Source organism: Oryctolagus cuniculus, chromosome 15 (assembly GCF_964237555.1).
Source record: "Oryctolagus cuniculus chromosome 15, mOryCun1.1, whole genome shotgun sequence".
Taxonomy (NCBI): domain Eukaryota; kingdom Metazoa; phylum Chordata; class Mammalia; order Lagomorpha; family Leporidae; genus Oryctolagus; species Oryctolagus cuniculus.
Window position 1 is genome coordinate 28,382,169 of NC_091446.1, and position 14,648 is coordinate 28,396,816.

The following is a 14,648-nucleotide window of genomic DNA, read 5'->3' on the forward strand; positions in this document are numbered from 1 at the left end:
TCAGTTATCATTTTACATGCATATCCTGTTCAACTGAGTTTGTCTGGTCTTTTGTCTTAAGAGAGAAACCCAAATATATAACCAAAATATTAATGAATATCATGTGCAAACAAGTGCAATAAAATGTTGATAAGGATGTTTTAGAAAAACAGTAAACAAGGAGAGACTACTATAGAGATACAAGAAATATTTTATCAAAGCTTTTCTGTGTCATCTATAAGCTTTGAGAGACAAGAAAAGGTCCTATTTAACATTGAAAACCATTAAGATTAAGATGTGCATTTAAGCCAGTTAGCAACTCACCCGTCATAGGCCCCGCTGACTATCCTCTTGTTATCAAACCGAATACAACGCACCAACTCTTCATGGCCTTCTAACACTCGCAAACACGCGCCACATTCTATGTCCCACAATCTGGAAGAGAACATTGAGTCAAATTAATTTCCATCTGTTCTTTTCTGAGCCTGGAATGTTATAATACACTTCACACATCTTTTCAAAATCCACAAAAAGAAATCAATCACCACCCATACAACAATGCAGCACTTTCAACACAATTTATTTCCTTTCTGCCACAGAACTCAGGCAGAAAAATGTGTAACTTCAAACACAGTATGCATTTTAAAGCACAATGCTTTATATAATCCTGTAACCAGGTTCTCACAGATATAAAAGGATGAATTCCATGCACACAGTTGCATGAGAATTCCATGCACACAGGAAGGAAATGACCCAGCCTAAAATCACCAATAAGAATGTGACGCAGAGCATCAGTGACATGTGGCCCTCACAAAGCACCCCTTCAGCCATTGAGACTGCAAACTTTACCCAGCATTCAGGCCAGTCTTTCTCATACCATGGGAACGCAGTCAGCTCTCAACTCCGAAACCGTCTGCTTTTCTTAAATGTGAGGTTAGTAACTTGATCTTTTTGTTTTTAGTATTTTTTTTCATTCTTTTAATATTTCACTGAAGGGAGAGGATAGAGAAATTCTTCCATATTTTACTATCTGTACCATTCACTTTTGTAATCTGCACCGTAATTTCTTTTTTTCTTTTTTTTTAAAGATTTATTTATTTGAAAGGCAGAGTTAGAGAGGCAGAGAGGACAGAGAGAGAGGTCTTCGATCCACTGATTCACTCCCCAAATGGCCACAAAGAACAGGGCTGAGCCGGGCCGAAGCCAGGAGTCTGGAGCTTCTTCCAGGTCTCCCACGTGGGTGCAGGGAGGGGCCCAAGCACTGGCCATCTTCCACTGCTTTCCCAGGCCATAGCAGAGAGCTGGATTGGAAGTGGAGCAAGCGGACCTGAACCGGTGCCCATATGGGATGTCGACAGTGTAGGTGGAGGCTTTATCTGCTATGCCATAGCGCCGGCCCTGGAATCTTCATGATTTCAAAGACAGGTAACTCTGGTCAGTCATGAAATGTTAAGACAAAACTTCATGAAGCTGACATTGCCTTATAAATAAGCAGCTGCTTGCAGTGCCAGCATCCTTTTTCGGAATGCCAGACTGAGTCCAGGCTGCCCTGCTTCTGATCCAGCTCCCTGTTAATGCACCTGGGAAAGCAGCAGAAGATGGCTCCAGTGTTTGAGGTCCTGCCACACATGTGGGAGATGGGGATAAAGTTCCTGGCTCCTCACTCTAGCCAGGCTTAGCCTTTGTCCCAGCAGTTGTGGCCATTTGGGGAGCGAACCAGTGGATACATAAGTGGCTCTCTCTCTTTCTCTTTGTTGCTCTGCCTTTCAAAAAATAAGTATTTTTTAAAAGAACGAAATCTCACAATTTCTAATGGGAAAACAAATCCTTTCCCCCTTCTTTTTCTTTCTTTTTTAAAAAGTCATGGCAAAGAGAAAAAACTTAGTACAATTTATTTTATTTACTGGGGAGACAGACAGACAGAGATCTTCCATTGCTGATGCACTCCCTAAATTGCCTATAACAGCCAGGACGAGGCGAGGCTGAAGCCGAGAGTCCAGAACTCAATTCAGGTCCATCACATGGGTGGGAGGGATCCAAGCACTTAAGCCATCAACCACTGCCTCCCAGGGTGCACATTTATCAGGAAGTTCACATTAACAAGAAGATGGAATGGGAAGAGGAGCTGGGATACCACTCTGATGTGGGATGCAGGCATCCCAAGTGACATGTTAACAGCTGCACCAAATGGCCACTCCACCAGGAGAAATTTACGAGAGAGGCTTCAGCTTCCATCTGCGTGTCTGTCTTCCTTACTTCCTTACTCAAGCAGTACCTTTGAAACAGGTTTACCTGGTGATATAACTATTACAGGAAGGCAACACACCAACAAAAGCCTGACTTGTGCTGCCTCTCCACTTGGGGCAAACTTTTGAGCCATTAATAAGCGGTAGAAAAGGTGCAAACATAAGCCTGGGTGAAGAAACTGTACAATTCATGCCCAAATAATGAGTGGGAAGGTAATATGGATCCATCTCGGAAAGAGCACCTGCCACTCACCTGATAGTGTTGTCAGAGGAGCCGCTCACAACCAGCCTGTCTCTGTACTGCAAACAGGCAATGCCTCGTTTGTGTCCATTTAAGGTCCTTACAAATTCACAAGTGCTTGTGTTCCATACCTGAAACAGAAAATAGCTTTGAGCAGTTGATTTGATGTGTTAACTGGTAAGATATATGGCAACTGGTGTCTTGGAGAAACAAAGAAACAGGAATGAACCAATCCAGGAAGCCAAAATTTCAAACAAACAAAGCAAAACAGAAGACAAGTTTAATTCAAGGTAACTTAAGGTTAATTTTTAGCTGGCTGTTACCATTAGAGGATTCTTCAAGTTGATTTATGGAGTTAGTCCAGTCTTGCAGATTTATTTTCTTGAACTGATATTTATCCCTGTTCTCATACTCACCAATATTTATAGGAAATACTTAGTCAAAATTGCTAATCTGAACTAAATCAAGTTATTCTACTGTGACATTTAAATATGAAATTGTCTTTGATCAAATTTTCATATGAGCTCCCTTATCCTTAGCTGAAGATTTACTGAAAAATGCCTCATTACCTTTATAGTTCTGTCCCCAGATGCAGAAACGATGTACTTGTCGTCAAAATCTACAACATTGACAGCAGCTCGGTGTCCAACCAGCACCCTCCGGAGGGTAATGTCAGTTGGGGACGCCATATCCCATACAGCAATGGAACGATCTTTGGAGCAGGTCACCATCATGCCGTTATTGAAACGCAAGTGCAGAACTGCTTCACAATGGTGAATCAATGTGTTTAGCATTTCTCCTGTATTTACATCCCACACTCTGAAAGGGATATCTGAGATTTAGATGGTGCTCTACTACTATCTGTTACTCTACTTGCCCATCATGCTCCCCCCACCTCCATATTTTCATGGGAAGTGTTACACCTACTGCTTCTTCTGCATGCTGAGGTTGAGCTTAGGTAGAGAAGTACCGATGGACCACAGGGCAGTGGTAGATTGAGACTGGGCTGGATGAGGAGTATGGGAAAAGGAAGGGGATATGATGCTAACAGTGTTGAATCTTCAAGATACACCACTTGACATCAGGCAAGTGGTGGGAGGTAGAGAGGTAGCAGCCACTATCACCTAAGAATTTGGCTGACTACAAGATTAACAAAAACTTCTGACATTCAACTTGATACCATTAATATGATATACGTTTTAAACAAGGAAATCTGGCTAACAACAGCAGCAATAGTGCTCGTCCCACAAACAGCTTCATGAACATTAACGACATAGGCCAGCCACAGCTTAGTAATGTGACCTTGGGTTTGATTACCATGGATCTTAGGTTTCATCACACAAGGCCAAAGGGCAAAATTACCCAGACTCTGAGCCCCCATTTCTGAGCTTTGAAAGAGGCAGGGGTCAAGAAAAGCCCTTTCATTGTAAATATGGGACCCTTGGATAGCTCGAGAATTTTGTGTGACGAGGTTTTTTTAGTTTGCTTTTCCATATTTTTGTGTATTTCAGTTTTATAACATTTAATCTCTTCTTTCCAGTTCAACCCTCTTTTTTAGAAAATCATTTTTCCTCTTATCCTATACATGATTTGGCATCTATAATGGCTCAAGCTCCATGAGGCACTCCACAAGCAATGTTAAGCATAGAAAACTATGAGGACTGAGTTTACTATGCCTGCAAGTCAAAAGAAACAGGATCAGCCTTTTCTATTCCCGAAGGATAACTGGAAATGGTAAACATTTAGAGAATCTAACAATGTTGTTAACCATTTTTTCCTAGTATTTTTTTTAAGTTACTTTTGATGCATTGTGTTTGCTAAATCCTTCAGCTTAAGGCAAAATCCCTAAAAGAGGTTTCTAGCAGTGCTGCTGGTACCCCACACTCAGCTGTGCTGGACTCCAGCAGTACAATGGCTATGTCATCGAACCCCTGCCGCCCCGGAAGTGGGGGGAGAGCAGGGGAAGGGCTGGCAGAGGGGGAGCATCGCCCACCTGCGCACATCTTAAAGGAGATGAGGCATGCCTGTGACACAGTTACAGCCACCAGAAAGGAAAGCTTCATCCCATTCACGCCACTCCCTGGTGAAGTGGGTTTTTTTTAAGGGATGTAAGGTTTGCCATACAGACAAGAAGGGTTTCTATAATGGATGATTCTCCAAATTCAAATAGAATGTGTAGCTTTTTAAGATGTGCAAGAATGTAAACTTAGCTTAATCATTTCTAAATCAAATTTTTTAGTTTTAGATTGACACACATGTTGGGGAGGGCGCACAGTTTATTCTTCAGTTTCAGAACTGCATTCATGCAGACACATACAAAATTACTAACCATGACAAAGAACAGAGCAGATCTGAGGTTTCAGAGTTCAAAAGAGCATTTGAAATTTTCTACCTGACCGTGGAATCCGATGATCCAGTTATGATCACCCTCTCGTCATACTGCAGACACAGGACAGAACCCGTGTGGCCCGTGAGAATTCGCTTGCATTCCAATGTGCTTTTATCCCATATCTAGGATGGCAAACAAGATCCTTTTGATCACAGTGATAATGGGGTGCTGTGGAGACTTGTTGGCTCTATTATGTGGTTGATTCCCCCAAAGAATCAAAGCCCAGAGGAGTGTGGAATGCATTCTTTTCTATAGGTATGGTTAAGCACCTATACATATGTAGCTTCAGCACTAATGCAAACTTTATCCTTTTCATTAAGTAACAGGGCAGCCTATAATTACGTGAGGACTCAAAGAGCAATAGCTTAATCAGTTTATTTCAAGAAGAGAAGTTAACCCTAGCACTCTTTGTACGCTCTCCAAGGCAAAAGGAGTTGTCTGTCCTTTGGTGAAGGGTGAACAATCTAAAATTCCTGCTTACTTCCTAGAAATAATGTTTAAGAGATGACGCTTGAGCTGTGTTTTGAATGTAGTGACTCTCACTCTCTTAGCTACCCTACCAACTGAAGAGACTTTACCTTGATTGTGTTGTCTCGAAGGCCGCTTACTATTTTCTGATCATCGTACTGTAAGCAGTAAACTCCTTTGCTTGTTTCACTTCGGCAGTGAATTCTCTGTAAGCTATGTCTTCCACACCTCCAGTTAGATTCTATTGTCTGCGGGGTAGGAACAGTGAAGAGGTAGTTGGCAGGAAAGGACCACACCCAAACTCCTCTGACTTTAATGGCAACAATGGCCCAGTGTTTCAATCTATGGACTACATAAAACCTAGGGCAAACTACAAATGCCATTTTACAAAGCTACAATTTAAACTTCTAAAACATTTTTCAATTGTGAGATAATTTAAAGTTCATTTTCTAGAACTTTCCTGTATATAACTCATTCAGTTAAATAATACATCTGGTAGAGAGAAACTATTCACCCAGAGAGGGCAAGCTATAAATGAAGTGAGCTTATGTGTGCAGCGTTCCTCTTACACCTGGCGGCCGTTTCTACTAATGAACTTGTATGAAGGTTCAATTCAGAAGACATCTGAACACCAGCTAATGAGTGCATATTTAACACCATCACTGCTATTGTGTGAAGGAATCTGTCTCTCTCATTCATTTATTTATCTACCAGAAAACAATGTTTAAGAGTTTCACAAAATCTGCCTGGCAACTTACTATATTCAACTTACCTATTCAGTTGTAAAGATATTGGTTTTTAACACCTATCAATAAGCTTTAATGGTGTAACAATGACGTTTTGAAGAATGCTGATGACGCTCTACCATTTGGCAAATACCCAAAAAAAATACAGATCCTTACCTCAATGTCTTGTATAATTTTAGGATAAAGTGCTCTATAAAAAGAGTTAGGAGGAGCATTCCCATCAGGAGGTTTGTTTTTGAATAAATACTGTCCCCTAAAAAACAATAAATATTTCTCAGTGAAAAATCATAATACTACACACTGGCAAAGAGCTTCATTATTTCTTCAAGGTGTTTTCAGTCACCATTCTATAATATTTCCCCAAGTAGCTGGGAGAAATATGAAGTTAAGCCTGATTTCAGGAATCCCATGTCAAGAAGTAACTTTCTGGGCTCTATGGTATTTGGCCAACATTGATTTGCTGTTGAGTAAAACATGATTATTTCCAGCAGAGCGCATCACAGCACTAGGCCTTTAGGAATATTGTGTCAACAGAGTATGTATAATAAGAATTTACCTATTAGTCTATTAAACTTCTATACAAATTCACTGGCCTTATTCTTTGAAAATTTTGTTAGTGATGGGAAGTATTATATTTGAATTAACACATGCCCCATAGCCTTTTTCCCTTGAGTGAAGTGGTACCAGTGCCAGTAGAGCCCAGCATGTGCGGCAGTAATGCCGCTGCATGGATATCACTTTTTCTAGGTTCTCATTTGTGTGAGGTAAGGGGTGTGGGCTGTTCAATCACCCAAGCTGCTGGTGATCAGTGTAGCCATGCTTTAAGAGGAGTGGTTTGGTTTATTTCAATAGCAAATGAAGGGATCACAGGAGTGTCCAGCACCAGGCAGCAAAAAATATGCAAAGAAATGCCTCAGAACACTGTGCTGTCAGTCAGGTGTGGGGCAGGCAACTGACTTTCACAGGTGTGCTCCTGGCTATGCGCACACACACACATCCACTTTACTGCCTTTCCTTGATTCCAAAAAGCAATATTTGTTAGCATCTCCTTCCCTATGACAGCACATCTCTGGAATACTCATATCCCAAGCTAGATCTTTGCTACAAAAAAAATCAGTAAATGGCAATCACTTCCTGCTGGGTAAAAAATTTAATTCCTCATCCTGAAGTTAAGGACCCACCAAACACGGTGTGGAAGCTAGTAAACCCCACTATGGGTGTACTAACTGCTGTTCTCACTGGCACTGTGCCTTGCAAAGTGCAGACAGGCAGAAATGCCTCTGAGTGTAATCCTGGCACCAGAGAAATCATGTTTTCTCTGGGCCAGTCATCCACTCCTCCCTCAATAGCTCCATTACAATATAATTAATTGTTCAATGTCTCCAGGAGTGCTTCTTCCCTGCCCTCTCCCTATTGTACACCTTGAATATTAGTCAAGGAAATGTCCTATCAGGAAGAAAGTTGGCTCTGAGTTCTATGTTAATATAGAAAAGAAAATCTGCAATGGAAAGGCCAAAATACTTTTTAAAAAGGGGACTAAATGAAACATCATAGATCAGTATAAAGAAAAGGGCAAATAAGATACAGTATAAAATACTTCTGGACTGAAGGTACTCTTCTATGAATGATCTTATTTCATAAGCACTGTGCAGGCAAAGAACAGACTTAGAATGAGAGCATTCCAGGTCTGAGTCCAGGTCTGAGACCAGAGCCCGAACTGCTTTCTGCTTCTCAGTGCCCACTACTCTTGAGATCTCTTGCTTTTAATCCATGGCAATCACATCCAGGCACTCCAGGTTCCTCTGCATCAATAATGGCACTATCTCTGTATGTTAAGTAAAGAGACCTCATATACATTCTTGATCACTGTATTTACCATGCCTTGCTAAAGTATTTGAACTTCTTCAAATCATAGGTGCTAAAAAAGGGGGGTTAGGTGTTGAAGACTGGCTTATCTTAGTCTGTTTTAAGTCAAAACCTTTTATGGTGGAAGCTCTTTGACAACTGGGACCACTTCTATGTGAAATGCCTACTACCTATGAGAGTGTGAGTACATGATAAATGTTAAATATTAAATTCAGAATGTTACCATAAAATGTGATCTGCTGATTAAAAAAATGGACTTTTCCCAAGTGGTCTTTTATTATACTTTTAAGAGTTACCATTACTGAGGGAAGAGAACAGAACCAGTATTATTTAAGAGAGAAAACAGCAGAGTTCATGTCCTGGGGCAGACTATCAAATCCACCTAGACATAAAACACAGTGGCTGGGGCCTGTGGTGTACTGTAGAAGGTTAAGCCTCTGCCTGCAGCGTCAGCAGACATTTGAGCCCCCGCTGCTCTCCACTTCCAATCCAGCTCCCTGCTAATGCACCTGGGAAAGCAGCAGAAGATGGCCCCAAGTACTTGAGGCCCTGTATTCATGTCAGGGACACAGAAGCAGCTCCTGTCTCCTGGCTTTGGCCTGGCCCAGCTCTGCCATTGTGGCCATTTGAGGAGTGAGCCAGTGAGTAGAAGATACTTTCTCTCTCTCTCTCTCTCTCTCTCTCTCCTTTTCTATCTCTGCCTTTCAAATAAATAAATAAATAAGTCTTTAAAAAAAAATCACAAGAAATAAAACCAAACACAGTGGCAGAGTGGAAGCTAAATCTTAGTGATCCAAAGCTTTAGTACAAAACTACAGGGGCCAGTGCTGTGGCGTGGTGGGTAAAGCCTCTACCTGCAATCCTGGAATCCCATATGGGTACCAGTTTGAGTCCCTGCTGCTCCACTTCCGATCCAGCTCCCTGTTAATGTGCCTGGGAAAGCAGTGGAGGATGGCCCAAGTGCACCCATGTGGCAAACCCAGAGGAAGTTCTTGGCTCTGGACTGGCCCAGATGTAGCCACTGTGGCCACTTGGGGAGTGAACCAGCAGATGGAAGACCTCTCTCCCTCTTTCTCTGTAACTCTGGTTTCCAAATAAATAAATAAATCTCTAAAAACAAAACAAAACCCTGTATCTGTTTATTCATTTCTGGTTAGAAGAAGTGGGAGACACTTTCACAGACAGCACATGGGGCAGGGTATAACCAGAAAGGCTTTGTCAATGCAGCAGGCTTGCTAAGACCACTTCAGAGAAGAAATTGAGAAGCCGATCACAGATTATTTTTAAAAAGTAAAGGAGGAAAACTAACAGGGAAAAAAGGCAACATGTAGAAACGGAAGTAGCAACAAGAAGGTCAGGCGAGTACTGGAGGTCTTAACAGGGTGAACAAGCATTTGCAACTTCATGGGGCCTAATCAAGAAGACAAATATGGTCAAAGACAAAGAAGAAACCAGGCAGGCATGGGTTTCTGTGAAGAGACAGGAAAGAGTGGCAATTGGTGCTGAACCCTGGATAATTTTTAGCTAGACTATCACACACTTTTTTCAAAGGCCAAACGTCATCTTTCCAGTGATACTAGTTTTGCGTTCTCTGTAACTACTGTCGATTTCGGCTTAGTGCCAGCCCTAAGCAAAACTGGGGAGCCTGCTTTTACTTCTGGCATTTTCACAGCCATCTGCTAAGACTGCCCATTTCCTGTTCTCCCTGCCTGCAAAAGGAGACTTCATAAACTCTCAATGTCTACTGAAAGCTCACTGTCATTTACTGTTCAAATAGGAACAAAATGTATTTTAACAGGGAACAAAACCTTTATACCCCAGGGGATGAACCTCTGTAACTGAATTCCAGGTCAGTAGTTAATGGGAAGACAGTTTTTTGTGATGTTCTGAGGGGCAGAGAAATTTTCCCAGCTGCTCTAGTCTTCCCATGGAAGCAACTGCTTGCTGTATTTCTTTCTTTTTTTTTCTTTCTTTCTTTTTTTTTTTTTTTTTTTTTGACAGGCAGAGTGGACAGTGAGAGAGAGAGAGAGACAGAGAGAAAGGTCTTCCTTTTGCCGTTGGTTCACCCTCCAATGGCCACCGCGGCTAGTGCGCTGTGGCCGGCGCACCGTGCTGATCCGATGGCAGGAGCCAGGTACTTATCCTGGTCTCCCATGGGGTGCAGGGCCCAAGCACTTGGGCCATCCTCCACTGCACTCCCGGGCCACAGCAAAGAGCTGGCCTGGAAGAGGGGTAACCGGGACAGAATCCGGCACCCCGACTAGGACTAGAACCCGGTGTGCCGGCGCCGCAGGCGGAGGATTAGCCTAGTGAGCCGCAGCGCCGGCCCTTGCTGTATTTCTAAGGCTAGTGCAGGTACTTAAGCAAAATGGACTCTGAATGTCACCTAACTGTATACTTCGTTTCTTTATTATACACATTAAGAGTTTATTTTCTGGACCTAACTATATACTTAGTTTCTTTGTTATACATGTAAAGCATTTATTTTCTGTACCTAACTGTATACTTAGTTTCTTTGTTATACACCTTAAGAGTTTATTTTCTGGAAGGGTGTTGTGGTACAGACAGTTAAGCCACAGCTTGTGATACTGGCATTCCATATCAGAGTGCTAGGTGATCCAGCTGAAAAGCCCATGAGAGTATTTCAGGCATGGAAAGCCAAGAAACTCTGGCAAAAAAAAAAGACCTAAATGAAGGATCTCCGCGAGTGAGATCCCAGTGGAAAGACCTGACTATTATTCTTCTGATCCAGCTTTCTACTAATGTTCCTGAGAGGCAGCGGATGATGGCCCAAGAACCTGGGTTCTCTATGAGGGAGATCTAGATGGGAGTTCTGGGCTCCTGGCTTCAGCCTGGCCCAGCCCTAGCTGTTGCAGACATTCAGGAAGTGAACTTGAGGACAGAAGATCCCCTCCCCTCACTCTTGGTCACTCCGTCTCTCAAATAAATTTAAAAAAAGATTATTTATTTTAAAGTTCAAATTACAGAGAAAGATGGGGGGAGTGGGAGGCGGGGAGAGAGAGGTCTTCCATCCGCTGGTTCACTCCCCAGATGGCCACAATGGTAGGGCTGAGCCAAGCTGAAGCCAGGATCCCAGAACTCCCATCTGGATCTCCCTCTTGGTTGGCAAGAACCCAGGTTCTTGGGCCATCATCTGCTGTCTGCCAGGAGCATTCTCCGGTCTCCCACATGAGTGGCAGGGGCCCAACCACTTGGGCCATCTTCTGCTGCTTTTCCCAGGCCATTAGCAGGGAGCTGGATTGGAAATGGTGCAGCCAGGATACAAATCTGCACCCATATGAGATGACGGTGTCACAGATGGCAGCGTCACCCGCTATGCCACAATGCCACATCTTTTTTATACAATTATTACATAGACAAAGATCTCTTTGGTGTTTCATTCCCTTCATTGAGAGGAAAAATTTTTAAGTCTTTTTAATTGCTAGAATGATTGAAATCTCTGAAGCAGTTGGTATATACACACACACACACACACACACACACACACACATATATATATATCACGTGTTAATGAATTTCAAAGACAGAAAAAAAGGGGGATAGTTAGATTTTGGTGAAAATTCTAATCCAAAGCGCGTATTTTAAAAAGTATTCTCCATTCTTAACTGTTTTAGATCTCTTTATGATCCAGATAAACAACTTAAAAATTAAGTTGGAAGGGCAAAAATGAATATGCATATACCTATTATCAGTCTTTCTATCAGCTAAAACATTTATTATGTCACCTTTCTTAATGAATGACTCATGCTTGACTTCATATAGTACCATTCTAGAAACATACTTAGGAAGAAAATTATATAAAGAAAGAGGTTACCAGAAGTTCTAATGAATGGTTAAGAGAACAACAACAAAACTGGTGAAATCTCTTAGGCTCTAACTACATGAGGGTACTTCAAAGTTTACAGAAAACAGAATTAAAGTTAAGTGTATCTTGGTAAAAATTTTTTTTAGATCCATGCATATGAGTATAATAACCTTAGTGAATTCAAAATGAAGTAAGAAATCACGAGAAAACCCAAATCTTAAGAAGAAATAATGATTTATACTAATTTTTTTATTCTTTCTGACAGCTAGAGTTCTTATTTTAGTTGGACATAAAATATACTCTTTTGTTACAAAGGTAAAAAAAATGGAGGAATGGGCTAAAGGCAAGAAATCTGAAAAAACAAAATGCTCACTTGTCCTGGGTTTTTACAGAGGAAAGCTTGATCTGATGGCTTCCATGTGATTCAAACTCATTTGCTTGCCTTATAAATTACTTATCAGCCCTTCTGCAAGATACTAATTTCTGCCTAGAGAAACAGGATGGCTGGTCAGTGTTCTATTATTTTTTGCCAAGCAATATTAACACATTGTGATGTCATTTTATGAGTGACGGGTCAGAAGAAAAACCGCTGAGTGCATGAGCAACTATTTTCTATTTTTAGCTGCAAATCAGTAAAATCACTGTAGTAAGTGGTAAGTGATTGGTTCACTGTTCCCAACAACCTTCCAGTGGCAAGACGGCTGGGCCCTAACACTCTCTGATTGTTAAGCAAGTTAAAAGGCTCACCACCCTCTTCGTTCTGCCAGGCCTCTCCACAGAGAATCTGTCCTGACCATTCTCTCGATGAGTTTCTTCCATAACATGCCATCAGACGTCACTCGGTACCATTCCTTGCACACAAGTTCAGCAGCACATAACGATTTGGCATCCAGGTATGACAGAATGTTCTCAGCAATATGATCCAAACCCCGTGCTTTCAGTGGGGAGGGGAGAAGGCAAAGAGAAAGAATAAAGGGGATAGTGAATGATTTTTCACAAAAGGTCCTTTAAAACAGAATAGCATTTGTTCTATTATGAAGGCATATCATTGTCCCCAGCGTAGTCCAGTTGCTCTTTCAAACAGAGGCTTGGGTAAAATGAGTGTCAATAATTTTTCCATAAGGTTACAGAAATGAACAGTATTTTCCATCTTCCTTTAGATAAGGAAGTTAAAGCTAACAACCAGCAACCCCTCCAAGACATTAAAAATAAAAAGGATTCCAGAAAACAATTCACATCTATCTATATGGATTTCAGCACTAGGGGATGTTCTGTGGATGGCATCTCAAACTCTGATTCAGACCCCCCCAAATCTCTATATTAGGTCCATTTCTCATTCTGTTTCTATTACTGCTGCAATTCCAAAGCTATTCAGTAGAAGAAATATCCTTTAAATGTACTGGGGGAGAAACACTAAGGCAGAATGTGCTGGGTTATAGAATTTGGGGCATGCAGAAAGGAGGAGAAGAAGGAAATACAGAATGGTATAGGAATACCCCAAGAGGAAAGAAAGTGAGGTATGCTTCATTTCAGATGTTTCAAAAAAGAAAAAAAAAAAAAAAAAGCTGTGTGAGAATAGCTGCTGCTATAAAACCTAAATGACAGTTGACCAAAAGTGGAAAAAAAAATCCAGACCAATAGACAACTTGGTAAGCATCTCAGAGGATATTCTGCAGGATGTGCAGAGGAAAAGAGTAAAGAGTAGATCTTGGCTTGGGTAAACCTGACAGCCACTCAAATCTGCACTGGGGTCCCAGTGGAAAAGCTCCTACACGACAGGATGATCGCACTAAAAAAATCTTTGGGCTTCTGTTCTAAGTTCAAAAACGAGTCAAAAACAATGAAGGCTATTTCTCTTTACAGGTTATATATTACAAAGACTTAAATAGTTCAGAAGGATTCCATTATGCCCTGACTCCAGTAGACATAAATTTAACAAACAGGAGAGCACCACATTTCATTTTTGTGCCTTTCCCCAAATTATACAGACACACTTTGATGTGATTAGCAACAATCCAACTATGCTTAAACATTTTTCTAATTATAAAGATTGTATGGATATCAGTCACATCTTCTAGCAGACTTGGGAAAGAAGGCATTAAACGGATCTTGTTTGGCTGGCATCACATGTTCATATTTAAGCATAAGCAGATGGAGGCATCCATCACCTAATTCTTATTAAAGAAACATGATGATAAGCCAATTACAGACACAGGACTTATAAAATACATCATGTAAAATCCAGTGATGGCACAATTCCTGAATCTTTACACTGGAAGTGTCTCCGCCGTCACAAGTTGCCAAAACACCTTCCTGTGTTTTAGTAGCTGACATCAAGTTGCTCCTGATCACTTACTACGTACCCATAAGTCTTGGGAAGTAATTTCACCAAACACTCCAAACAAAACCATTACATTAATGGATTAGAGGCATTTCTGAAGTAGATGGTTTACTAAACGTAGCCAGATGGTGTAGGTTTCTAAGTTTAAATGTCCATAAAGCATTAAACTGATGATTTAATACCTCACCGAGTGGTCAGCAGACACATTGTGGGGATCAGTATGGAACAAAGAATACGCAGGTCTCATCAACTCCTGTTCAATTCTTAGTAGTGTAAGCTTGAGATAGTAGTATGTCTCAGTGACTGGGGAAAACACAGTAATGAGGTACACACAGACTGTACAAAGAAAACTACTCGCCTGTGGCTAAAACAAAAGCCAGTGAGTGAAGAGGGGGCAAAAATCTATTTAATAAAAGATACAGATAAAATTCGGCTTTAAGAAGTGGCTATTTTCTGGGGAGCCAGTGCTGTGGAGTAGCGGGTAAAGCCGCCTCCTGCAGTGCCAGCACCCCATATGGTGCCGGTTCGAGTCCTGGCTGCTCCTCT

General features: G+C 41.4%; 1 protein-coding gene across 21 annotated transcripts in view; it reads right to left on the reverse strand.

Moving 5' to 3' along the window:
- BTRC (beta-transducin repeat containing E3 ubiquitin protein ligase) overlaps window positions 1-14,648 on the reverse strand; it is a 224,338-nt gene that overhangs the window by 22,290 nt on the left and 187,400 nt on the right. For all 21 annotated transcript variants that reach the window (XR_007911097.2, XM_002718665.5, XM_008270376.4 and 18 more), the window contains 7 exons: window positions 12,509-12,695; window positions 6,226-6,322; window positions 5,434-5,571; window positions 4,859-4,977; window positions 3,036-3,285; window positions 2,479-2,597; window positions 304-414 (listed from right to left, as the gene is read on the reverse strand). Coding sequence is in view for 20 of the 21 variants with exons in the window: in XM_002718665.5 (XP_002718711.1) it covers window positions 304-414; window positions 2,479-2,597; window positions 3,036-3,285; window positions 4,859-4,977; window positions 5,434-5,571; window positions 6,226-6,322; window positions 12,509-12,695 (1,021 nt within the window). In the remaining variant the exon portion in view is untranslated. The remainder of the gene's footprint in view (window positions 1-303; window positions 415-2,478; window positions 2,598-3,035; window positions 3,286-4,858; window positions 4,978-5,433; window positions 5,572-6,225; window positions 6,323-12,508; window positions 12,696-14,648) is intronic.